Below are 26,912 nucleotides of genomic sequence, written 5' to 3'. Positions count from 1 at the left end.
GAAACCGGAAACACACTCTGATAAGCAAGTTCGTAATGTAACAGCGAGCTATCAGCACATAACACACACGCCTGCCCCAAACTGACACCTGCCTCTGAGCATCCCTCCCGCCCCCACCCCCGCAGAGCCAGCCGCCCTGACAAAGTCAGGTCTTTGCCCTCGAAAACGGCGTTTTGGTAGAACCGCGTGTGTGACAACCACACGTGAGACTGTTGACCAGTTCAGGGTTTTTGGTTCTGAGCTCTATAAAACTGTGTCGGCACCCGGGGGTTGCGCTTTTCTCTAACTTTACAGGGTAACTCATGCTGCTGCGTGAAGGTGTGCTGCAAAGTCCTCCTGAATCACGGACTGCTCGTGGGGAGACGTGTGGGAGAGCCAGCACTCCCTCCCCCCGCTCTGGACCCCAGATGGACGCCGCCCTTCCCCTCGAGCTCCCGTCGGCTCTGCAGTCTCTTGGGCACTTGGATGCCTGCCCAGTGTGTCCAGTGGGCAGGGGCCACGGATCCGGGACTTTGTAGGGGGTCTCGCTCACAGGGGGCAACGTCCCTGAACAGACAACAGTCTCTGGGGGATTTTTTCTGGTAAATCTAAAGTGAGTGGAAGGAATTTCCTGGAAGACGTGTGTCTGAGGGGGAGTTTGCAAAACCAGAGACAAGTACCGTGGCTTCTTGGCCTCACGCCACGCCCCGGGGGGGCACAGAGCAGCAGCCCAAGACACAGGGGCACTCGGGAGCCAGGGAGCCACGTGGGGCTGGAGGAGGGCGGGGCGGGGCGCGGGACGAGGTCTCCGAGGAGGGGGCATCCACACCGCACCAACTGGATGGGAAGGAAAGGGGGCGATCCGTGTCTGAGTTAGACCAGGGCCCCCCCAAGACCCACCTGTCTCTGAGAGCAGGTTCTGCCCACACCCAGCCTGGGGAGGGTCCATGGCCCAGTGCAGCTGCCGGCAGAAGTCCTGGCGGTCGTCCACGTGGATGTAGTCGTAAATATTTTGGTGCATCACGTCCGTCTGGAACATGGCAACAGTCATTTTAGCCTTACCCTGAGTGAATCTCCACACTTTATTCCAGTGTTAATAACTGCAAAAATGTCTCTTCCATCTGTCAAAGGCAAGTCACACCTGTGAAGAGAAAGTCCCTCCCCGGAGGACATGACCACATGGCCTGGACACTAGGCACCCGGCTCACGAGGCACAGAGCCGGGCACACTGCGGGTGCCCCCCAGGCCAGGCGGTGCCTTCAGGGGCAGGTCGGGGACTCAGAGACCAAACGTCACTTGGGGTCAAGATACCCACTTTTCCAAGTTGACTCCAACCTCACCAAGCTGTGCGTTTGTGTTTGGTCACTTTCCAGCCTATCTGTTATACTTGAATCACAAAAGTTAATTAAGAAAGCATCCCTGTGAAGTGAGCTGGGGGCCACCAGGTGAGATGGGGGCCAGGCCAGCACCTCCAGGCCTGACCACCACCCCCCCTGGTAGGACGCCGCAAAGACCCACCAGTCCACAGCCCTCTCTCTGGTGCTGGATCCTCCCACCTGCTCGGGCCCCGAACGCAGAGGCCAACCCACAGGTCCATGCTGGGAAACTGCGGTCTGGGGCACAAAGGCCACTGCCACGGACTACGAAGACTGGCTTCATTAGACTCAACGGTTGCTGTTGTCGGCAAAAACGTCCGCAGAGTGTCGATAGATGACGAGCCTGGAGCACATCTCCCCACTACCCTCTCTTAACTGAAGGGCATCACTCATTACCCGCCTGGGAGCCCAGCCTGCCAGGTGCTGTCTGTGACCTCTTCAACTGGTCCATTTCTGAGTTTCCATCATTTCTCAACTGGATCCCTGTAACACTAGATGGAGGAAAAGTGCCTGAAGGATGAAGACTTCACAAATGACGTTACCTCCTTAGAAGGTAACAGGTAACCCCACCCAGAGTGGATGAGGTGCAGCATCTCTCCACAGGCTCCTCCTGTAACTGGCCCCCGGACATCAAACGGGTAGCCTCAGAAAGGTAGAAAATGAGTATGATAATAACTCGAAGGCCGGACTCTATCCCCTGTGCGCCCCCCAGTCCAAGACACTGTTTTCACAGGAACAACAGGACCCTGAGGTCAGAAGTGATTGTGGTCCTCGGTCAGTGCTGTCCAGCGTCAGGGAGTCTGGCGTGACTGGGGACCAACTCATGGTGGACGTGGGCACACCTGACTTTCCCTCCTGCTGAGACCTGGTGGCACCTGCCGCACCTTCTGGTTCTCACCCGCCTGGCAACTGGCAGCCTCACCTGGAGGCTCCCTCTCACCAGAGGCTCCCACCTCACCTGGTAGCTCTATGGTTACAAGGGCACATCCCATAGCCATGCTTTCCTAATACACTTTTGTGATTCAGGCATAACACATAGTCTGAAAAGTGCCCACATCATAAATATGCAGCTTCACCACCCAGTCGGGAATCAGGACCCCTACAGCATCTCAGAACCCCTTCCCTCCACCCTCCCCAGAGGCGGTCGTGGCGCAGAACCCCGCACTGCCGGCTGATACTGGAAGTAAATGGAGCGCTGTGACCTCTGTGTCACATCACAGCTGTGCGTGTGACGGCGGTGTTCCGGCCCCACCATCGTGTGGTACTCCACTGTCAGGACATACCACACTGACTACTCCACTCACTGCTGGGCCCTCTGAGTTATCTCCCGTCTGAGCCTGTTACAGAGGCTGCTGCTCTGTCCTCCAGGGCGTTTCTGTTGGATGCACACCCAGGAGTGGAATGAGCGGGTCATGGAGTGAGCAGAGCCTCAGCTTTAGTGGAAAAGGCCAAACAGCCGTCCAAAGTGAGCACATGAATACGCACTTCCGTCGTGACAGTGTGTGGAGCTCCAGTTGCTTTATGTTCTGGCCAACCTTTGGTATTTTCAAGGCTTTTTTCTTTTGAGCTACGGTGGCGGATGCACCATGGTTTCTTTTGATGGTTTTAATCAGCACGTCACGGAGACTAATGAAGTTGAACATCTTCTCACATGTTTATTGGTTTTTAGATGTGGGGGTGTGTGTGCGTGTTGCTCGCTTCTGTCTTTCCCATGAATTTCCGTCGAGCTGTCTTGCTGGTTTGTCAGCGCTCTTCATCCTTCTGGACAGGAGTCCTTTCTTGGGTGGATTCCTTTGCAAAACTCTTCTCCACTCCCTGGCCTCCCCTGCTGCTCTCCTAATGGGTCTGACACAGCCTGATTCATCAATCTCTCCTCATGGACAGGGTTTTAGAGTTTTTGTCCTGTCTATGTACTCTGTCCTCATATACCTCCTAACTCTGCCCTGTTATCTTCTAGAAGCTTCCACCACCCACCCGACATTGACTGTGCATGGTGTGAGGTAGGAGTCAAGACTCGTTCTGTTCATGTGGATCCAGTTCACGAAGCACCATTTACTGACGAGACCAGCGCCTGCCCACCTCTCGGCAGCACCAGCTTCACTGTAAACCCGCGGCTGCTCTGAACCTCCGCTCTGTCCTGTGGGTCCACCTGTCCCTCTTCCACCAACCCCACACGTCTCAGCCACTGAGCTAGATGGGCAGTCTTGTCTCCGGGATTGTACGTCCCAGGGAAAATCACACCCCCCACCGCCCTGCCGATGGGAATGCTCAGCCCTCTGCATTCCCAATTAGCTAGTCAGTTTCCTCCCAGAGAAGCTGCTCAGTTTTTATTATTAATTAATGTCATTCTATAACCTGATCTGATGTCTTTATGATAATAATATCGAGTCCTCCAGTCCATGATATGGCATACCCTTCCATTTACCTGGATCTTCTTTAACTTCTTTAAATAATGTTTTATATTCTGTGTGGAGATATTGCACATCATTTGCTTGACTCATTCCTAGGAATCTGGTGTTTTTCCATCCTGCTTTGATGGATGGCATTTTCCCCTCCATGGTTTTGATTAAAGGAAAACAATTGTGCTGACCTGTGAGCGCTGGATACGTCTCACCATAAACTGATACACAGGCACTGTGATCCAGGTTATTCTCTGGTGCGTTTTAGCAGGTGACCCCAAGCTTCGCAGAACCCCAGGGCCTCCCTGCTGCCCCATTTGCCGTCTCCACACACCTCAGATGCTTCACGAATGGGACGCAAGGTGTGGGTCTGTGGCTTAACGGGCACGGGGGGCAGGTTGACTTGGAGGAGACATCGCTGACCAAGGTGAATTTGAAGACCAGTTATCTGGGGTGAGGAAACCAAGTTGGTAGCAACTGGTGTGGCTGCCCTTCGTCCTTCCTAATCTCCTAGGGTCTGATTCCTACAAAGGAGGTCAAGAAAAATAAATGGTGGGAAACGTGAGAAGGAGGGGAGAGAGTAGGTAACAATGATTCAAACAGCACAAAACAGGCCCTGCTTTGGTCGGGTCAGGCGGTCTTCGTCCTGCCTCTAAACCACCCTTTGCGGAGTTGAGGATAAAAGTATTGATACAACCGTTTTCACAAACGGCTCGTTCCAGCAGTAACCATCTCTACTTTCTGTGCAGAGAGGGTGCACATCCACTCTCCATGCCCGTGGATTCCTTCCACAGGCCCTCACATCTGCCCCGGTTCACATGGGGACAAGCTGCCCCTACCGCAGACCTCCGAGAGAACAGACAACATCCTGAAACAGCAAACGGTAACAGCAACTAAAATATACATCTAAAGCCTATCCATTCGTCTCAGAGAGCGCTAAGTGCAGGATACTGAACCGCTGCACTCAGGTTGTGACAGGAAATACCTGGTTCCTGACTTTTTGTAAGGCGTTTTGCACAAGAAGCTTACAATAGCACAAAGCAATCCTAACATGTTCATGAAATATTTTGCATAAACTAGAGGCACGGCCTGATTTAATGGCATTTGGAAACAATTTCTTTATAATAAAAGGCAAAACTTTTTTTTGTTTTCACTTCTAACGCTTCAGCGGAAATAACCAAGTTCCAAGAAACCAAAAGAGCCAATTAGCAAGTTCAGACCTGGAAGCAGGTCTCCTCTGCAGGGCTTTTCCCACGAAGGTCCTACCGGGTGGTGAGACCTTCGAATTACAGCCAAAGGCAGGTGGCTCTGGGTGTCTGGAGAATTCACGGAGCAACTCAGGCGACAGTAATGGGAACGAAAAGAAATTCTGAGCACGCAAAAGGCAGACCGAACCGCGTTTTTCTAGATCCACATCCTGCACACGACCTCCAGGGGAGCACGTGGAAGGCTTCGCTATTTGGGGCTGGAATCCCTCGTGCCCACGGCCTCGCGGAGTCACCTGCCGTCCTGGAGGGGGCGCTGCTCCAGGGGACCCTGAGCCCGAGCCTGCACCCCGGCCACGGCCCCCGACCTCGTGCGAGCGCGGCCTCCGCACAGCGACTGCAGAGGCGGAGCGGGTGGCCCACCTCCCGCGTCAGAAGCGCCCCCAGCCCCCTGGGGCTCCCGGCCGCGGGCTCGCAGCCCCACCGTGCGGAGGAGGAAGTCGGACGACCCCGACTCGAAGGGGCGGAGCCGGCTCCCCGAGGCCACGCCCCCGCGGGGGCCGCGCCTCCGCCCGCTGCTCGGCCACAGGCCGTGACCGCGCGATCGCTGCCCGCGAGGCCGCCCAGACGGTCCCGGGGCCAGGACAGGGCCTGGCGGTCACTCTGTGCGGGTCCGGGTGGCGGGAAAGTCAACCTGGAAACGAGCGTGGGAGGAATCGAAAACGATTCAAATGAGGATTTTCATGGAAATTAGATCACGGGCCCCATCGGCCTCAGGGGCTCAGGCGGACCTCAGTTCTCAGCCTGTCGGGGACCGGGCTCTCACACCTTGGCTTCCGCTGCCCTCAGCTTCGGGCACCCCCTTGGTGCTCGGCCCACCCAGGGAGATTTTCGTTCTTAACGCCAGTCTGGCCTGTCCCCGCTCCCTCGCTTGGCTCTGATCCCGGCTCTGATCCCAGATATTTCCCCTCTGCCGGCAGAGGTACCCCGGCCCCGCGGGGCCGTCCACGACCTCCAGGCGAGCACCCCTGTCCCAGTCTCGCCAGCGTCCCAGCGGGTGGGCGCCTCGGGGGACTCTCCATCCCCCAGGGGCCGCCGCCTCGCCCCAGCCAACGGGGGGTGGGGCTGGGGATGGGGCGGGGGCGTGGTCTCCGAAATGTGCTCCTCCCGGGCGCCGGGGCTCCGCCCTGCGGGCGCTGCTCCCTCTGCACCCACTGTGTCTGCACCCCTTTCTCGCTCATCCTGTGTCACTAGGCGATGATTCTTTACACTAAACTTACATTAGTGTAAGTTTGTAAATTCTGTATATTAAGCCGTGCGAATCACTGCACAGGTTCTGCCTCCGGATGTGGCCCTGAGGACAGACACACTGTTCTCCGTTCCTCCAGGTTCTGTTTTGTTCTCTCGCAAATCCACCTGTTTTTGTCTTGAATTCCTCAGGGAGGGTGCCAGTGCCGCTGGCCCGTGGCTTCCTCGAGCTGATAACTCCGCACCGCGAGCTCCCTGCAGAGGGCTGCGTCTGGGGGGTGGCCCCTGGCAGAGCAGCTGCGGCCACTGTGGTGCCCGGCTTGTCCTCAGACCTCAGCGGTCGAAGTTCCAGAGCCGGGAGGCTGCACCATCAGGCTGGTGACTTTGGGCTGGGATTTCTCACGAGAGACTTCTTTTCCTTCCCGGAGGCCAAGCCAGATCCTTCTTCCTTTCCTGGGACTTTTCATTGAGCCACCCTTCTAGGACCCAGTGTTGCATGGGACTCCATCCAGCTCTGCCCCAAGGTCTGGAATCATCCAAGCTAGGCTGGCCTGGGGCAACGTTCCAGATGAATTATCTGTACACCAACAAGAGCGTTTCCAGAACACACTACGTCCTGACTGTACCTCGTGTCTGGGCTTTGAGACACCAATGCACAGATGAGGACAGGTCCACTGCCCTGGCCCTGACCAGCCTCTCACGGCCAGGAGCCCGGGAGGCCCGGCCTCAGTCAGCACAAGTCACTGCCCTTTAGACAGGGGACGCCCAGGACACTGTCACGCCTCTCGCTGTGACCCTGGGCCCTAGACAAAGCTAGGTGTGCAACTCCTCATCTGACAAAAGCTCCATGATTTTAAAAAAAAAAAAAAAAAAAAAGCAGCTTGATTTTAGAGACGTTTTACACCTTGAAGACAACGCGTACTTTCAAGGTAACAGAACCGAACCGCAGCAGATAGAGTAGCTGTGTTTACCTGGTGGAAGCCCAGATAGTCCACAATCGTTGCTGACGCGTAGAATATCATCCCTTCTGCGCTTACCACCAGAGCAAAGCCGTGGAGGGACTAGAAAAAACAAAAAATCGAGTTGGCTCCAAGATACCTTTGTGAAATCATTCAAAATGAAAAAGTCAAGCATTGATTCTGTTCGGCTTTTCAACCATTTCTCCCCCGTTTTGTGGTCTGTATTCATAACCTCCAGAAAGGCCCACTTTTAATTTATTTATGACCATTTTGCAAAAGGTCCCAAGCTAGCAGGTGACACGGGAACTTGGTCACGGTTTATAAGGCTCAAGACTAGGGTTCTTCTTTTTCTAATGATTATCAAATTTATGTCTTATAAAATATACACCATCACTATGAGATGACACGTCAGTACCTGAAACAGAACAGAACCTTTATGCCACCTTGTGGATTTCCCCATTCATGCACCCTCCTCTATACCATGTTCTGATTTTTCTAAGAATTTTTATCATGAAAAAATGTTGAGCTCCATCAAGTGCTATTTCTATATCTACTGAAATCATCACATAGATTTTCTTCAATCTATTAATGTGGTGAGTTACAGTGACAGATTTTCTGATGGTGAAATCATTCTTGCCTACGTAGGGTAAACCTTATCTGATCATAATTTTTAATATGCTCTTGGAATTGATTCATTTCACTTACGAAATATTCATTTATATATAAGGAAATCCAGCCTAGAAGCGTCTCTCTTTATTTTGGTGTCAAGTATACCTCATCTTCCCTCTTTTTTCATTCTCAGGACCCACTTATTTATGATGAGAATGATGTATTCCTTGAAAGTCTGGTTCACCTCACCTCCAAGATCCTCCAGTTTGGGTGCATTTTGGGAGAGATGGTGAGTGAAAGGGGGTGGATTTTAGTGCCATGTCAGTTTATTTATTTATTTATTTGTTATTATTATTTTTGTGTGTGGTACGCGGGCCTCCCACTGTTGTGCCCTCTCCCATTGCAGAGCACAGGCTCTGGACGTGCAGGCCCAGCGGCCATGGCTCACGGACCCAGCCGCTCCGCGGCATGTGGGATCTTCCCGGACCGGGGCACGAACCCACGTTCCCTGCATCGGCAGGCGGACTCTCAACCACTGCGCCACCAGGGAAGCCCCATGTCAGTTTATGTAATGGTTGTTAGTGTATTCAGGATTTTTCTCGTATATCAATTATGGCATTTAAAAATATTTTTTAGTAGTGCACTCATTGCATCTTGATTTTAAATTTACTCATGTGTGTTATTCACAATATTTTTATGATTATTAAATTTCAGTTATATCTGTAATTATTGTGGCATGTGCTATGTTGGGCTCAACTTAAAGTCTCTCTTTGTTCGAAAAGCGGGCCCTCCAGCCCCTCCTGCACAGGCTTCCCAGAACCATCACTAGTGAGGATGCACGAGGGGCCACGGCCACTAGAGCGCGTGATCAACGCGCATTCTACCTACCTATCTATATCCATCTATCATCTGGCATCATCACCATCACTTTGATACAGAAAATGGCAGCACACTCTGTGTAGGTCCTGGTGAGTGTCAGGCACCACATGTGGAATAGCTCATTCAGTTCTGCATCACCTCCATGAGGCAGGAACAGTCTGATTGTACTGGGCCAATACAGAAGCTGGAGGTGAGGGAGGTTCTGGCAACTGGACAGTGGTGTTCAAAATATTTCAGTTTGAATCTTTAACATACAGACATTTAGAGACTTTTTTTTAAAAAATTTTTTGGTCGCGCGGCATGCAGGATCTTAGTTCCCTGACCAAGGATCGAACCTGCGCCCCCTGCAGTGGAAGCGAGGAGTCCTAACCACTGGACCGCCAGGGAAGTCCCCAGACATATAGAGACTTTAACTTCTATGAAGTTTGTAGCTATCAGCAGTGTATTATAATACCCATTTCCCTTAATTCTTGACCATGCTGGATACCTTTTTCTTTTTTTTCTAATCTTTGCCAATTTTATAAGTGATAAATTATCTTACCACCATTATAATTTTCATTTCTTTGATTATTAATGAGATTGAAAAATTTTCATACATTCATTGATAACTTGTATTTCTTCTTTGGTAAACTGCCCGTGCATGTCATGTGCTGATTTTTCTATTAGGGTTTATACATATCAATATCCAAGAGCTTTTAAATTACTGATATCGAAGATTTCTAGGCAGCCATCTAAATTCAAATCCCCACACTTCTAAAAAATGATGGAGAACAACGAGAACAGGTAAAACTACACAAATCTGCACCCCCATCAAAATGAGAACACAGAGGTGATGAACTTCAAGTTACACATAAGCAGAAAAGGCAACATAAAGTCCCAGTAAGCTTACGATGACTGTTTTAAAAGAACAAAGTGTGTAATCGCTCCTCAAGAAACTAGAGAAAGCAGAGACAATTAAATACGATGTAAGGAGAGGGAAAGAAAAATTTTAAATAAGAGAAAAAACAATGAAAATTGTTTAAACAGTTAAATGATAAAGATTGTCAACAAAGTGAAAAATTGCTTCTTTAAAAAGATTAATAAAATTGATAAACTCTTAGCAAGACTGATCAAGAAAAATTACGGACACCGGGAATTTTAAAGAATACATCATTACAGATCCTACAGACATTAAAAAGATAGTGAGGAAATAATAAAAATGATACTCAAGAAATTAATTTACCAGAATTGACCCATTAGAGATAGAAACCTTAGAAGATCAATTTCTGTAGAAGAAATAAAGTTATCAAGGAACTAACCCAGGATAATGCACCAGGCCCAGATGGTTTTAAAAAGGAATTCTACCAAACCTTTAAAAATCAGATAACACCAATGCCCCATAAATTGTCTCAGAAATAGAAAGTGAAGGAAATTTTCTAATTCTTTTTAAGAAGTATAACACTGACACTGGATTCTGATAAGGAAAATACAATAAAAATAAAATTGCTTACTTTGACTACTGGTGCAAATATGCTAAATAAAATATTAGCAAACAGACTTCAATTTCACATTAAGAAAAGAATACATCATGACCAAATGAATTTATTCCAGGAATGCAAAGTTGGATATCAGGAAATATTAAGAAATTCATTAATATAACACACCACATTTATAGATCTAAGGAGAAAAACCTATGATTATCTTTTTTTTTTGGCTGTGTTGGGTCTTTGTTGCTGCGCGTGGGCTTTCTCTAGTTGTGCTGAGCGGGGGCAACTTTTCATTGCTGTGCGCAGGCTTCTCATTGTGGTGGTTTCTCTTGTTGCAGAGCATGGGCTCTAGGCGTGCGGGTTTCAGTAGTTGCAGCACATGGGCTCAGTAGCTGTGGCTTGTGGGCTCTAGAGCGCAGGCTCAGTAGTTGTGGCGCATGGGCTTAGCTGTTGTGCAGCATGTGGGATCTTCCCGGACCAGGGCTTGAACCCATGTCCCCTGCACTGGCAGGCGGATTCTTAACCACTGCGCCACCAGGGAAGTCCCTATGATTATCTTTATAGATGGCAAAAAGCTTTCAACAAAATTCAACACTCGTTCCTGATAAAAACACACAAGAAAATAGGAATTGTGGATACATCTTAACATGGTAACGTGTGTGTGCATGTTGTATGTGTGTGTGTGTCTGTCCATGTTATTCCCAAGGTAGCAACTTAATGGGGAAAAATTCTAGGTGTTTCCAGTATGATCAGGAAGCAAGGCAATGATGCCTATGACATCCCATACTGGGGTGTGTAAACTACACCCCCCAACATATAGCCTGCCACTGGTTTTGTAAATGAAATTTTACTAGAACACGGCCACACCTGTTCATTTACGTATTGTCTTGAGCCACTTTTGCACTACAACAGCAAGGCTGAGTAGTTATGACAGAGACAATATGGCCCAGGGGTCCCCAGTGCCCAGGCCGCACAGCAGGAGGTGAGCGCAGCGGGCAAGTGAGGGAAGCTTCACCTGCCACTCCCCATGGCTGTCTGTCACTAGCATCCCCGCCTGAATATCCCCCCAACCCCATCCGTGGAAAAGCTGTCTTTCATGAAACCAGTCGCTGGTGCCAAAAAAGTTGGGGACCGCTGATATGGCCCACAAAGCCTGAAATATTTCACCATCTGGCCATTTAAAGAAAGAGTTTGCTGACTCCTGTCCTGTAGTATCTGGGGGGTGTTAACTGTTGCAAGTAGAAGAGAGAAATCAATGGGAGGCATAAGAATTGAGAAAGTAAAACGATCACTATTTGCAGGTGATACCATGGTTTACTCAGGAAACCCTAGAGAATCAATGATAAAATAACTCAAATAAAAGATTTCAGTAAGCAGCAAGGGTATAAAATTAAATATATATACTCAATAACCTTTACATATGAGAAAAATGACCACATTAGAGGACATCATGGTGGTTAAAACCCCATTTACAAAGAAGACCCAGGACTTGTAAACTCAACAAGAAATGTGCAAAATCGATGCAAAGAAAACGTCAAAACATCTCAACAGGGCTTCCCTGGTGGCGCAGCGGTTGAGAGTCCGCCTGCCGATGCAGGGGACACGGGTTCGTGCCCCAGTCCGGGAAGATCCCACGTGCCGCGGAGCAGCTGGGCCCGTGAGCCATGGCCGCTGAGCCTGCGCGTCCGGAGTCTGTGCTCCGCAACGGGAGAGGCCACAACAGTGAGAGGCCCGCGTACCGCAAAAAAAAAAAATCTCAACAGGCACAAAATTATATGTGAACAAATGGAAAGACATCCTTCGTTCTTGGACTGGGTGACTCACCATCATAAAGATGCCCATTCTTCCTAAGTGAAGTTATCAACAGAGTGCAATGTTGTCTATATCAAACTTTTTTTATTGAACTATAGTTGATTTACAATATTGTGTTAGTACAGGTGTACAGATATATATATATATCTGAATCACTATATATATTTCTATATACTCTTTTTCGGATTCTTTCCCATTATAGGTTATTACAAGATACTGAGTATAGTTCCCTGTGCTGTGCAGTAGGCCCTTACGGTTTATCTATTTTATATATAGTGGAGTGTATATCAAATTTTTATGGCGCCATCAAGTTGATACTAAATATGGAAAGTAAACATGCACTAATTGTTACAAAAACACTGAAAAAGAAAGTTAGGGAAGACTGTTATTCCTTGTCAAAACATACCATCAGGCCTCCACAACTAAAGGAGTCGGGTGCTGGCGCGTGAATAGACAAGTGCGTCCATAGCCTGGGATAGGAAGCCCAGAGCAGGTGCAAGTACAGGTGGAAGGGTGGTGTCATCCGAACTACTAGACAAAGCGGGCTTTTCAGTAAACGGTTCTCCCCTGAGATTCTGTCTGTCTGTTTAATAGGCTGAGTGTTCATCTACAGTTGACCAATATTCCTTGTCGCGGAGCATCATCCATTCCAGATCTGCGCTCAGCCACCACGCCTCATTCCTTCACGGCGATGATGGACTTGGTGGGCCGTGCCGCGTTCAGGATGGTTTCATCTAGTCTCACAAGTAAAACGGGCTGAATTTCTCCCGAGCGCCGTCTCTGCCTGGTTTTAGTACAGGGTTCCTGACTGTACAGAATTAGCTGCCCCTTCCCTCATTTTGTGCGCTCTGGAATGGCTCTGGAACGGTATTTTCTGTCCCTTAGAGGTTTACCTAAAATTTGCTTTTAAAACAAGTGGACCAGATACCAGAGAGGCAAGAGTCTGAGCAGCTGCCACTCTGGTCAGTGTCCCCTCAGCTCCTGCAGCCGGAAGGCTGGAGACTCCACTGTCCAGCCCTGCCCCAGCCAACCCGCAGCCCCGGAGGCTGTGTGCTCAGGCTTCTGCCTTGTCTTCTCCCTACATTCTTCCAGTTAATTTTGTTGCAGATTTTCTGCCTTCTCCGTTTCACATTAGGACGGCACTTTTGTTTCAGATGTGTGTGTTTCTCTGTCGTTGGGTGTCGGGGGCAGCGGGGACACGGAGCTGCTGACTGGTGTCCGGCTTAAACGGAGGTCGTGTGTTCTGCCCAAAGTGACATCACACCACACACAATTCACGAGGAAACCCCCTGGAAAGGGACGCAGTCTCGCAGCCTCAAACGAGACAAAGCCACAACTTAGCCATTAAAGTATAACTCAGAGAAGAAACGTCGCAGCTCTCAGGAAAACATACAGTAAACACTCGACAAAGATCTTATTCAAGAGGGAAGCACTGAGACATTAAACCAGCCTAAGACGTGTCTGAGACACTAGGTGCTCACAGGCAGCTGGGATAAGATTGCTGTGTTAGATGCAAAATTCAAATCCCCCGGGTGATCCCTGAGCCGCCCTGTGTCCACATGACTTGAAAAGGAGGTGCCACCCAACTTTTCACTTTATTTCAAAATTCTGGACAACTTTCTGACACAGAGGTTCAAACACCAGGGTGGTGACTTTGCAATAGGATTTAGACTTTGTGCTTAGTTTTCTGAGCAAGAAACAAACCCAAGCCTCACATAGCCCCCAGCTGCCCCTCTGCCCTAAACAGTGTGGCACTGGTGACCACATCTCATCGCAAAGCCCGTTATCACTCACCCACCCCAAACCCCAGTGAACTGAAAATCGACCCTGGGTGACACCCATGTCCACTGGAACGTCTCCAGAACCAGACAGACTGTGTCATTTGTCACTGTAATTCCTGTGCGGCTCCTGGGAGAAGTGTCTGGTCCCACTGTCCTCACGTCTTTGAGCCGCAGATGGAAAGTCCAGCGTTTGCCTGGATCTCATCCCAGTGGGCTAGTCACGAGTCTGTGAATATGCCAACACCCAGTGTTTCTCGGTGGTGGTGGGGAACCTATGAAACGTTTGCGATGTTCTATGGTTAACAAAAGGCCCAATTTTCCTATATGTTGACTGCCTCTTTCCCTCCCACTGTTTGGGTCAATCACTAGGACACGAAGCAGACCCCGAAGAGCCTCGTCGGTGAGTCCTTCCCACCCAGACTGGGTGCCAGCCCGGAGATGGCAAGTCCTGTGCCAGCCCGGAGATGGCAAGTCTGGACAGCACTTCTCACAGTTTCTGCGCCACTTCAGAGATGCTTTACCTAAAAACAGAAAACCTTCGCATCCACTTCCACCGGTCTGGAGGATTTCCTGAAGCGCTGTCAGTCTCAGAATCGAAGATGAGGCTGGGCCTCTGAGGCTCAGATTCCTGTGCCCCTCAGACACTGACCCAACCGAGACACTGCACTTTGTTAATGCCAGGTTTTCTTATATTGCGGTAAAATCTATGTAACAGAAAACTCACCATTTTAGCCACTTTCAAGTGCACAATTCTGTGGCACATTCACGTGGTTGTATGGCCGTCACCACCATCTCCAGAACTTTCACATCTTCCCAAACTGACACTCTGCCCCCGCCCCCAGCCCGGCCCCGCCATCTACCCCCTCCTCCAGGGACCTCCTAAGTGGACTCGCGCAGGACTGGTCCTTCTGTGACGGGCTTGTTTATTTAGCACCACACCCTCCGGTGCATCCGTGTTGAAGAATGTGTCAGAATGTCCTTCCTCTTTAAGGCTGACTAATATTCCATTGCACGTACAGACCACCTTTGCTCATCCGTCATCGTTTGATGGGCATCTGGGCTGCTTTCAGCTCCTGGCTCCCGAGGACGATGCTGCTGTGAACAGGGGCTCCGGCAAGGCGTGAGCACACTTCCGGGAAGGAAGGTGTCTAAAGCAAGGAGGAAAGTCCACAGCCTTCTCCCCCTGCAACACTGCCTGGGAGGAAGGAGGCGTGTGATGGGGCGGACCTGCCGCCAGCTCAGAGCTGGGAGTCTTTCCAGAATGAGGACGGTGTCTGTGTTCTCACTGGCCCTCCTGCTCTGGCTTCAAGCGCCTCACCTGGGAAACCCGGGGTTCCTGTGCTGCTGGGATTTGATCTGAATGGGCACCTGCCTCCCTCCCTGCCCCGTGCCCATGCCCAGCGGGGTCTGATGGCCGAGACCCCGGGGGCTGGTGCCGCCCATTGCGCCCGTGACTGTGACCCTCAGACAAGGGAAGCCAGCTCTGGCCTCCACAGGCCTCGCGTCTTATCAGGAGCCGTCCGCAGCGCCCCAGAAGGGGGCCCTGCAGGCTGCCGGTCCAACACCTTCCCTCGGGGCTCTGCAGTGCCCCTCCGCCAGGGGTCTGGGCAGAAGCAGGGTGGGTGGCGCTGGGTCCACCTCGGGACTGTCAGGACACAGCATCCATCCTTCTTACAGCCTCAGCTCAGCGCTGACCAGGGAGAGGTGACGTCACCAGTGGCCATGCGGCCCAGGTGACTGAGCCCAGACACCTCATGGGGCTGGGCAGTGGTGGCCGCGAGGGCCTTGCGCCCTCCCCCGGGCAAGCTGCAGACTCGGTGCATTCCCCCCCAGCCCCCCGGCAGCGGGAGGGGGCGAGGTGGGTGCTGGCTGTGCCACCAGCCCTCGCACAGCATTTCCCATTTCAGAGGCTGCACAGACTCATGATATCCCACTAATAATAGTCCAAAGACCAAAGAAATGTTCAGGGTTTGAGTACATAAAATGCCGTCTCAAAAAAGATTTTACGAGATTAGTCACGACCAAAAACAACCTTAATTTTAACTCCTAAGGCAGAAATTTAAAAAAGAAAAAAGACCATAAAGTGCTATTTGCCGACTCATATGGATTCAATATCAGATTGACGTTCTGGTCCAGAACCATCACGCCAAATACTTCTGCACATGTGGGACCGTCTTTCAAATATGCGTTGCAAACATTTGTTTGTTTTCTCTCTCTCTCTTTTTAATCCTACAAGACTTTTGTGTTTTTTTAAACATGGTACATGGAAAATGAGATCACTTTTCCAAGTGGAAAAAAGAATTTGGCCCCAAGTGGAAGGCTGCACTTTTTTAAGGGGAGAAACAACCACATCCACATTCAATTACTTAGCAGTCACAGGACCTGCACCTGCCACTGCAGGGCCTGCCACTCGCTCTGCCCCCCGACGCCGCTGCCCTAGCCCCTCTTCGGGGATCAAGCCAAACGGGTGAGAAAGCGGAACTTCCTTTTGCCAACCCTTGAATATCCTGATCTCTTCCAGCCCATGCAGAAAAAATAGCTAGCCTGTACTTCAAAGATTGCTTGTCAAGGTCACGGCAGAGGAAAAAGAAGAGGGAAAAAGGAACAATTCCAACGGCCCCTCTCACCGCCCCTCCCTGGAATGAAGGGAAGTTGGGAGCTGTGCCCTCCCCTGAGAGCCGTTGCCACGGTTACAGAGCAACACCGCAAGGCCAGGGCCGCCAGTCACGCGAGCTAGTGAGGGGCACCCGGCGTGTAGGGCAGCCGCTCGGCCCTGCTGGAGCCAGATCACTCGCCAGGCCTCGCAGTGGGGCCTGAGTGCGTGCGAGGCGCTCCTGCTGGGAGCGGATCGCTGGCTGTTTATAGATCCCACAAACAGTAAACTTGGCCTTGGGCTCCTGCCATGGAGCGGCTACGGCACTTGAAAGCAGTTCTCGAAAGATGCAGTTGGCTGACAGGGGCTGGACTGCAAGGGTGGAGGCAGGTGCGGACGCCCAGGCCCTGGGAGCTAGACCCTCGTGCCAGCGCGGCCCCTGCTCTGGCCGCCCACTGCCCAGGGCCCTCCAGGTCCTTCTCTCCAGGTGAGTGACTTGGCTGTGGCACAGACACCTGGGCGGTGGAGGTACCTGGACGGTGAGCTTGGCCCTGGGCCCTCCAGCCTCCCTGTGGCTGGTGGGAGTGGAGCCCAGACCCGGACACAGACGTGGCCACAGCAGACAGACACCTCTCTTCCTTCCCTGGGGGGACGCAGCTATTCCAACCAAGTGCTGCCTCTTCAGCTGTGTGACCTTGGACAAGTCAAGGGGCAGAGCAGGGCCTGAGTGACCACAGCGATCGCTGACCAGTGAGCCCTGCACAGTGACCCTGGACGGTCAGGGGCTCCTGGTGGACAGTCAGGGGTTTCACAGTGGAGAGTTCTGGGGGTCTAAAAGCCACGGAGAGGCCATGTCCAGCCAGGCCCCAGGCAGCTGAACTGCCTTCAGGGGTGGAGCCAGGAGCTGGGGGCTTCTGACCCACAGGGAGACCACTGAGTGGACAGAAAGCACGACCTTGAGGGCCTCGGTGGGACACAGCCTGGGCGTGGCGCTGCCCTCGGCCGCTTGGTGTACGGTCGGGCTGGCGGGGACTGTGGGCCAGCGGGAAGGAGGCTGGGTGTGGGCTGGCGGCCGCCGGGGAGTGGGGGGCAGGCTGCCCTTCCCGGCTGCGTCCACCTGCAGGCCAGCTCTCATGAAGCCTCTGACACTTTTATCTATGTCTGTCGAACCCCTGAAAGAAAAGCCACGTCAAAGGAGTTTGGGAACAACAGGATCAGCGGTCACAACGGGAGGTGAGAAAGTGTGATTTCTCTGAGCACCAAGACCAAAGTGGGAGACAGAGCAGCCCGTGCCGCAGCCTGCTCAGCGGACGCCCCGGAAAAGTGTGGGTGCAGGGGTGAGGACATCAAGGAATTCTCCCCGGAGTGGTCGAGCTGGGCATCCTGGGGCTGCCCGCCCCGGATCCCCAGACATACGCCCGTCAGCCTCGCCAGTGCATTCTTCAACAGCTGGGGACCCAGGGGGTTGTGTGGCCCGCCATCCCTCACAGCCACCCCGAGACCCTTGCTCCTGGGCCCCCCGGCCCCCCCACCCCTGCCGGCTCTGCTCTGCCCTTCTGGCCGACTCCTACTGTGCTCCACTTTCTGTGCCGGGCGACTCCGTGATTCGGCCACACGTGCTCTGGGGTTTCACACCTGCGTTTCTGGAGGACGCGTGGGCCCTCACCCGCGCGCCCGGCACCAAGGGGCAGAAACAGCAGCAGGGAGGCCCCGTCCACGACCTGCCGGGAGCCGACACCCTCGGGGCCCCCGGCGACTTCTCCCAACCAGGGAAGGGTTTTCTAGGTCTTTCTCTAGAAGAGCGACGGCCTGAACGTGAGAAAGTCTCCACTCTTGTTCCCAGTAGGTCGCCTGTGGTTCCTGAGAAGTTCCCGGCAACTGTGCTGGCTTTTCCAGAAACCACGCCAGCACGGGTCGGCAGGGGTCGGTGGCCTGCTGGGTGTCTGCGGGGCTCCCAGACGCGCAAGGCCGCTCTCACACCATTTCCGCGGGGTCCGTGGGTGCCACTGGGTCCAGGCTGCATGGGTCACCTTCACAGGCCCGAGGCTGGCGGTGGGAATGGGTGAAACCCCTTCACCTCGGCAAGTCAGCACATCTGCCCGTTGGCCACCCCCTCCCCTGAGGATTTTTATTGTTTTAGGGTCCTGCTCCAGCCTCGAACTCAGAAACCAAACACAATCCAATGAGTCTGAGCCTCCCCTCCGGCTCCTTTTAACTTCTTTTGGCATCCAGGTTAAGCACGGATGCGAGGCCTCTGTGTGGGCGCAGGGCGAGCCAGCAGGGCTCTGTCCCCTCCCCAAAGTCAGCCCACGTCATCCAAACGGGAGTGAGCCCCAGAAAGGCCATGGGGACCCCAGCTGCTCCTCACTGTGACCCAGGCAGCCCTGCGCGGGGGTGGGGGTGGGGCCGGAGGAGCAGAGAACAGGTAGAAGGAAGCCTCTCTATGGTCTGCTGCGGCCCCTCCCCCAGCTGCCTGGGGACAGTCGGCCTGGTGGGATGACAGAGGCAAGGGCACAACGGGCACTCACCCCTCCCTGCCCCCCCCCCACAGTCTCATGCAAACCCCAGGCCAGGGCTCCTTCTGAGGTGGCCCTTTCTAAAGGGGAGCCCTCACCAAGGAGGCAAACCCGCCGGTCCAGCCCCTCCCCCCAACCCCTGCCCTCTGACCCTCCCTCCTGCCCCCAGCACACAGCTGCTCAGGGACAGAACACACAGACCAGGAGACAGCCTGGGAGATGCCCGGCAGGTGGGGCAGCACAGAAAGGAGACCAAGGATGAGACAAGCATGAATTTAAATAAATATGTTTAAGGAGATAAGAAAATCGATTAGCAAGATGAAATAATAAGAAGAAATAGTACAAGCAAACCAAGGGGGACTATTTATTAGGTATGAGAATGTAAGGAAGAAAGAGAACATTTGAGGGTGTGCTGTGATGGGTACCAACCTGGAAGATCAGTCCTGAAGACAGCAGAGAAGGGAAACCAGACAGAACACAGAAGAGCAGTAGATGGGAGACAGTGCCCAGGAATAGCTGGGTAAAGGTGGCTCCAGAGGTAGAAGCAGTAACGGAGAGGGACAGCATTGGATGCAATGATGGAAAACAAAATCCAGATTAAAGAAGAAAGGCCTCAGATGGAAAGAACTTGGAGCACGAAGCAGGCAAAACAAGACGACAGACACATTACAGTGCGATTCAAGAATATCAAAGCCAAGAACATCAGGCTCACAAAAGCTCAAGAGGGAGCCAGAGTGGAGCCGCTGCAGAGAACCAGCCTCGGACCTCATCAGCGGCACCCGTGCTGCAAACAATGGGACAGGATTTTCGAAGGTTGAAGGAAAAACTTCGAACCTAAGATTCTATATCCCACCAAACTGTTATCCAAGCATGAAGGCGCGGGGTGAGATGCAGGAAGATTTCACATCAAGACCCTCAGTGAAAGCACTGAGGGGAGGCCCTCAGAACAAGAAGCACATCTGGGGGCTGCGAGGAGGGTGACCCACATCCTGAACCTCAGGGGGGGCCTTAAAAAGTCAGGAACACAGACCAGATCTGTGCCGTCCAGGATTCCACTTCTGGGCAAAGTCACTGTGTCCGTGCGGGGTCTGGGGGCCTGGACGGATGCAGGACTGCTGGGGAGACGCCAGCCCTGCTAAATCTAGGGGGTCAAAGAGAAACATGCTTGGAAAGACCTGCTCTGAAGCTGATCCCCCGAGAACGAAAGCAGAGTGTGTGACTTAAACTAGCATGAGAAAGCTCAGTCAGAATGGGGAGCTAGAGAGAAGAAAAAGAAACCAAGGACAGTGCAGTCAATAGAAACAAAATACGAGGGCAGAAACTCGCCCCCAAACAAGAGTAACTACAAGAAGAAGTAACAGGCTAGACTCGCCAACTACAGGATCCCCCCACAAACACTGCAAGAGAGCCACTTCCCAAGAAAGGAAAGCTGACAATGAAAGTACGAGGAGGGGTCCCAGCTGCAAAGACACCAGAAAGCTGAGCAGCTTCAAAGTCTGGACTCTAGCGGGACGAGGGCTGGAGTCAAACGTGCAGGATGTGAGAGCCACAAAGCCCCGGAGCCCCGGCCAGGCTTCCTGCGAGAGCGGCCGCCTGGAGCCGGGGTGGCGTGAGCTGCAGCTGACGGCTCACAGAGCTGCTGCCCCCGGGTTTCCCCAGGTTTCAGGCGTCCGCGTGTCCCTGCCGCCACTGCAGCCCTCGCTTCCGCTCTGCTGGGGGATTGAGCTGCGTCATGGTTCTGCTGGAATCCGCCCGGCGTCTGTGCTCGCAGACTCTTCTGGGGGGAGGTGGGGGGGGGCAGGGAATGCACTGTCCTCAGTGACCGCAGGCCTGGGCCTTCCTTACCTCCCTGGCGGACGAGCTGCCCCCCACAGTGTCTGGTCCACCGCCTTCTCCCCCCACCCCTTCTGGAGGGGCCTTGGGCTCCAGGTCCCCAGCTGCCACTTGGTCACGGCCTGGTCCATGTGGAGGAAGTGGAACTGGGGGGGGCCAGGATGCCGGGGCTGTCCTCACTCCCCGCCGCGACTCCAAGGACAGGCAGGTACATGTGGATTCCCGGTTGGAAGCCCCCTCCCCTGAGGCACCTCCTCGTGGCCTTCCAGCCTCCACCTTCTCGTCTCCGAGCCCGGACTCTCCTGTCCTGGGTGCAGAATTTCACAGAGGCGAACACCTGGTCCTTCTCATCCTCTGTGCTGTTCACCCAGCAGGGCCTTTCAGGCTGGAAACTCAGTCCTGGGCTCTGGGAAACCTTCTGGGTTGCTTCCTTGATGATTTCCTCCCCTGTGGTCTTTCTGGAGCTCCCATTATGCAGGTCCCGTGGGGCCTGGCCATTTCCCCGACTTCCCTCTGTTATTCTCCGCTCATTCTTCACTTAAGCACGGGAGCACTCTAACTCCAGACCTTCTACGGATTTCTAGGTGTTGCTCTCATGCTTTTAATTTCTGAGCTCTTTTAAGATCTCTGAATGGTCGCTTTTACAGCTACCTGTGTCCCCTGTGTCCGAGCGGCTCGAGGGCCGTATGGTCTGCCTGTCTGGTCATCTCCACTTTGCACATCTGTCTCCTCCAAGCTGACTTTCCTCCTGGATTCTGTGTTTTGCTCCATCGGCCTCTTTCCCGGAGGGTCCAGGATCCCTGTGTGCGCTGGATTTGAGGAGCGGGTTTGGGACAGCTGACAGGAGGCCCGCCACCACAAGCCTGTGCGGCCTCGGTGCCGCATGTCCTGAAGGGGGAGCCCGGACGTCTGCACTTTTAGTCCCTTATCCATATAAAGTAGCAAATTCACAGGCTCTGAGAACCAAGACGGGAGCACTGGAGGCCCTTCCTCTGCTGAGCACCCGACCCCAGTTACTGCATACGCTCAGCACCAGAATGTTCGAGTCACGCTCGGGGGAAGGCAAGAAACAGTGCCACCTCTGAGCTGACACAAACAGCGGAGTGATCAGGTAAGGGATGCAAACCAGCTAACACACCCTCCTCCATGAGATAAAGGTAGCACTTTGAAACGAAAACAACAAAAAAGATGAAAAGTCTCAGAAGAGAAACAGACACTATAAAGAGAAGAACCAAATGAGAATTTTAGAACTGAGAAATAAAATATATGAAGTTAAATTTTCACTGGATGGGCTTAATGGCAGAATGGAGGTGACAGAGAAAAGGGTCAGTAAAGGCAGATAATAGGAAGTATCCAGCCTGAGAGAGAAAATATTGGAAAAAAGTGAAGAGAGCCTCAAGGACCTGTGGGACAGTGTGAAAAGGCCTAACACCTGGGCCAGTGGAGTTTCTGAAATAAAAGAGAAAGAGGTTGGGGAAATAAAAATATTTGAAGAGTATGGCTGAAAACTTTCCAAATTTGGTGAAAGACATAAATTTATAGATTCAGAAAGCTCAGCGAACGCTAAACAGGACAATCTAATAAACCCACTCCCAAGCACATCAAAATTAAGCACCAAAAGTCAACAGAGGGGCTTCCCTGGTGGCGCAGTGGTTGAGAGTCCGCCTGCCGATGCAGGGGACACGGGTTCGTGCCCCGGTCCGGGAAGATCCCACACGCCGCGGAGCGGCTGCGCCCGTGAGCCATGGCCGCTGAGCCTGTGCGTCCGGAGCCTGTGCTCCGCGGCAGGAGAGGCCACAACAGTGAGAGGCCCACGTACCGCAAAAACAAAAACAAAACAAAAGTCAACAGAGAAACTGAAAAGGAATACTAATAAATATTTCTAAAATCAAAAAGAAGGCAGAAAAGATGGAAACAAAAAATAGAAAAATTATGAAATGGTAGACTGAAATCCAATAATATCAATGATTACCCTAATATAAACGGCCTCACACACCAATTAAAAAAAAAAGATACTGTCAGACTGGACTTAGAAAAACAAAAAAGGTCCAAATATGTACTGCCAACAAAGGAAAGATATACATTAAATATAATAATACAAATGGACTAAAAGTAAGAAGATGAAGCAAGACATGCCGAGGAAACATTAACCAAAAGGAAGCTGGGGTGGCAACGTTAGCATTAGACAAAGCCCACTTCAGAGCAAGGACAATTACCGGGAATAAAGAGGCATCTTATATAATGATAATGACAGAAAGGTCAATTCATGAAGAAAACATCGTAATCCTAAGTGCGTTTGCGATATACGACAGAACTCCAAAACACATAGAGCAAAAACTGGCAGAACTTAAAGGAGAAATACAAGATTCCACAATTATACTAGAAGATGTCTTTCAGGTTAAGACTAGACAGAAACTCAACAAGGATATAAAAGCCATCAACATTGTCAACCAACTTGATGTGACTGGTGTTTATAGAACACCTCACCCAAGGACAGCAATCCGGTGGGGGCCCCTTCCTGGCTCACAGATAGCCGTCTCCCACGTGGTAGAAGGGGCGGGGGACTCTCTGGGGTCTCTTTTATAAGAATACAGATCCCGTTCATGAGGGCTCCACCCTCATGACCAAATCTCCTCCCAAAGACTCCACCACCAAACACCATTGCACTGGGGGTTAGGTCTCCAATCTAGTATGAATTTGAATTATATTAATTTGCGGGGGATACAAATATTTGGTCCACAGCAACAACCAATGAAACCAACAGCTGTGTCTTTGAAAAAAGTCAATAAAATGAATACACCTCTAGCCCAACTGATTAAGAAAAAATAAGAGAAGATGCAAATTACCAACGAAATGAGAAAGGAGACATAGTCACAGAACCCACAGACATTAAGAAGGCAACATGGAGCCCACGGTGCTGGACTGCGGAGGCTGGGAGACGGCTGGGAGGCGCTGCGGGGCCTGGGAAGCCACATTCTGCGGAGGCGAGGGGGCAATGGGAGGAGACTGGGCCCAGGTGCCCCAGGGTCCTTGTAGGGGGAGGGGGCAGCCTCCCAGCCTACCCGACAGCCCTGTGTGGGAGTGGGCTGGTAGGATGAGTAGACCGGCTGGTGGTGAGCCCGGCGGGGCCCTGAGGGGCTGCCTGCGAGCTAGCGGCCCCTGCTGGGTACATGTGAGCTGGAGAGATAGAGGAAAGAGCTCACCACCCTGAGGTGGGGGGGGGGGGGGGGGGGGACGGCGGGGGCCCTCCTCTGACTTTTCCTTCTCCTTATGACTTTTGGAATCAAGTTTGTGTTTCACATTCTCACAAAAGGATAGTAAGTGAAATCAGCAAAGATAGGAAAGGACCCCCGGAACGTCACACTCTCGGAAGACCAGTCACACCCAAACTGAGGGGTTCTCTGCAAGACGACAGGCCAGTGCTCCTTGGGAAGTCAGTGTCCCAGAACCCCAGGGCAGGCCAAGGAACGTTCTAGATTAAAGGAGGTGAGAGAGGCAGGACAGCTAAACATGTGACAGGTTTCCTGTTGGCACAAACGGGGCACTGGGACCGTGTGGGAGCTGAGTCGGCTATGGACACAGTCACAACACGGCCTCAGAGCCCTTGGTCCGGCATCTGTGCCCAGGCCGTGGGGGGCATCCTGGTTTAGCAAATGCACCGAGGCCTCTAGGAGTAAAGGGCATCACGCCTGCCACACACCCTAAATTGGGTCAGAAGAGAAAATGAGTGTGGAGAGAGGGCAAGTGCTAACACGGAAACGTCTGGGAATCTGAAAAATTCTTTGTACCGCTCTGTCAACTGTTTCGTAAGTCTGAAATCACACCGAAATAATAAAAGAAGAAAGAGGTTAAAAAAAAGCAAAAAAAAGGGCAACTTGGGAAAACCATGGACAATTTTGTACCCATAAAATCAATAACATAGATGAAATAGACCAACTCTTTGAAAGATACAAACTACTAAAGTTCACACTAGAATAGATAACCTGAATAGTCCTTTATCAATTAACAAAACTGAATTCATAGTTTAATCTCCATGATTAAAACTGTGATTTGAATTATTAAACTTCTAAAGAAAACTCCCAGACCAGTTGTTTTCTCTGGTGAATTCTAATAAGCATTTCAGGAGGAAATAATACCAGTTCTACACAATCTCCTTCAGAAAAGAGAAGAGAGGGGAACACGCTCAGATGGTTTTATGAGGCCTCCACTAGCATAACACCACAACCAGACAAGAAAAAAACAAAAGTGTTTCTCATGAACATAAACACAAAAATCCCCACAAATATTACCGAATTTAATCCAGCAATATATAAATAAGATCTATCCTGGGCATGCAAGGTTGGTCAGCATTTGAAAATCGATTAATGTAATTCACAATATTAACAGACTCAGGAAGAAAAATCATGATCATCTCAATAGACACAGAAAAAGCATCTGACAAACGAATCCATTCATAAGAACTCTCAGAAAACAAGGAATAGAGGGAAGTTTCTTAATCTGATATAAGGCATCTATAAAAAGCAAAACAAGCAAAAGACTGAAGTTTTCTCCCTAAGGTTAGGGAAACGCAGAGGTGTTCGCTCTCACCTCATCTACTCTGTTGCACTGGAAGGCCTAGGAGTGCAATAAGGCAGGAAAAATAAAGCATGGAGCTTGAAAAGTAGATAAAAGCTGTCTCTATTCTCGGAAAACATGATGATCTACGTAAAAATTCCCACGGGATCTACAAAAAAGCTCCAAGAATTACTGATGAATTCAGAAGGGTCACAGACAAAAAGTCAACCTAGAAAAATAACTTGTATTTCTGTATACTAGTAACGAAAAGAGAAATTAAACAACAGCTCCACGTACAATAGCGATACAAATATTAATGGAAAATACTAAGGTATAAATCTAACAATATACACAGGCTCTTTAGGCTGAAAGCTGTGAAACGCTGATGAAGGTAATAAAAGACCTAAATTAATGGGAGACACTGTTCATGAATTGGGAGAGTAGTGCTGTCAGGCTGTCAATTCTCCCCAAACTGATCTGCTGCTCTAACACAATCCCAGTCAAAACTCCAGCCAGAATTTCTATAGCTGTCAACAAGCTAATTCTAAACTTTATGTGGAGGGGCTTCCCTGGTGGTCTAGTGACTAAGACTCCGTGCTCCCAACGCAGGGGGCCCAGGTTTGATCCCTGGTCAGGGAACTAGATCCCACATGCTGCAACTAAGTAAGAGTTCGCATGCCACAATGAAGATCCCGCACGTGGCAACGAAGATCCCGAGTGCCGCAACTAAGACCCAGAGCAGCCAAAAAATTAAATTAAATAAATATTTTAAAAAATAAACAACTAAGCCCGTGCGCCACAACTCCTGAGCCTATGCTCTAGAGCCCGTGAGCCACAACCACTGAGCCTGCATGCCACAACTACTGAAGCCCGTGCGCCTAGAGCCTGCGCTCCGCAACAAGGGAAGCCATCGCAATGAGAAGCCCGCGCACCACAACAAAGAATAGCCCCTGCTCGCCACAACTAGAGAAAGCCTGCGTGCAGCAACAAAGACCCAATGCAGCCAAAAATAATTAATTAAAAAATAAAATAATAAAATAAAACAAATAAAATTTATGTGGAGAATTGGGAGATTAGGATTGACATACATACACTACTATGTATAGAATAGATAACTAATGAGAACCTACTGTATAGCACAGGGAACTCTACTCAATGATCTGTGGTGACCTAAATGGGAAGGAAATCTTTAAAAGAGTGGATATATGTATACGTATGACTGATTCACTTTGCTGTACAGCAGAAACTAACACAACTATACTCCAATAAAAATTAATTAAAAAAATAAAAAATAAAAGAAATAATACTTGAACTCTCAAAAAAATGAAATAAAATTTATGTGGAAAGACAGAGAAACCAGAATAGCCAAAACAATTCTGAAAAAGGACAACAAAAAACAGGGGCCAATTCACACTGTCTGATTTCAGGACTTATTATAAAGCTATATATTTTTTTTTTTCTTTAATTTAATTTAATTTAATTTATTATTATTTTTTTTGCGGTATGCGGGCCTCTCACTGTTGTGGCCTCTCCCATTGCGGAGCACAGGCTCCAGACGCGCAGGCCCAGCGGCCATGGCTCACGGGCCCAGCCGCTCCGCAGCATGTGGGATCTTCCCGGACCGGGGCACGAACCCGTGTCCCCTGCATCGGCAGGCGGACTCTCAACCACTGCGCCACCAGGGAAGCCCATAAAGCTATATT

At 51.0% G+C, this 26,912-nt stretch overlaps 1 protein-coding gene across 1 annotated transcript in view; it reads right to left on the bottom strand.

Annotated features, from left to right (window-relative positions):
* Positions 1–26,912, bottom strand: part of AHRR (aryl-hydrocarbon receptor repressor) — a 73,520-nt gene that overhangs the window by 9,178 nt on the left and 37,430 nt on the right. The window contains exons 5-6 of the mRNA XM_029215649.1: positions 7,179–7,268; positions 880–1,009 (exon numbers count right to left, since the gene is read on the bottom strand). Of these exons, the coding sequence (XP_029071482.1) occupies positions 880–1,009; positions 7,179–7,268 (220 nt within the window). The remainder of the gene's footprint in view (positions 1–879; positions 1,010–7,178; positions 7,269–26,912) is intronic.

This window comes from Monodon monoceros, unplaced genomic scaffold, assembly GCF_005190385.1.
Source record: "Monodon monoceros isolate NGI ecotype Baffin Bay Population unplaced genomic scaffold, NGI_Narwhal_1 Super_Scaffold_12, whole genome shotgun sequence".
NCBI classification, from domain to species: Eukaryota; Metazoa; Chordata; class Mammalia; order Artiodactyla; family Monodontidae; genus Monodon; species Monodon monoceros.
The sequence above is the reverse complement of the archived record's forward strand: the minus strand, read 5'-3'. Positions and strand labels throughout refer to the sequence as shown.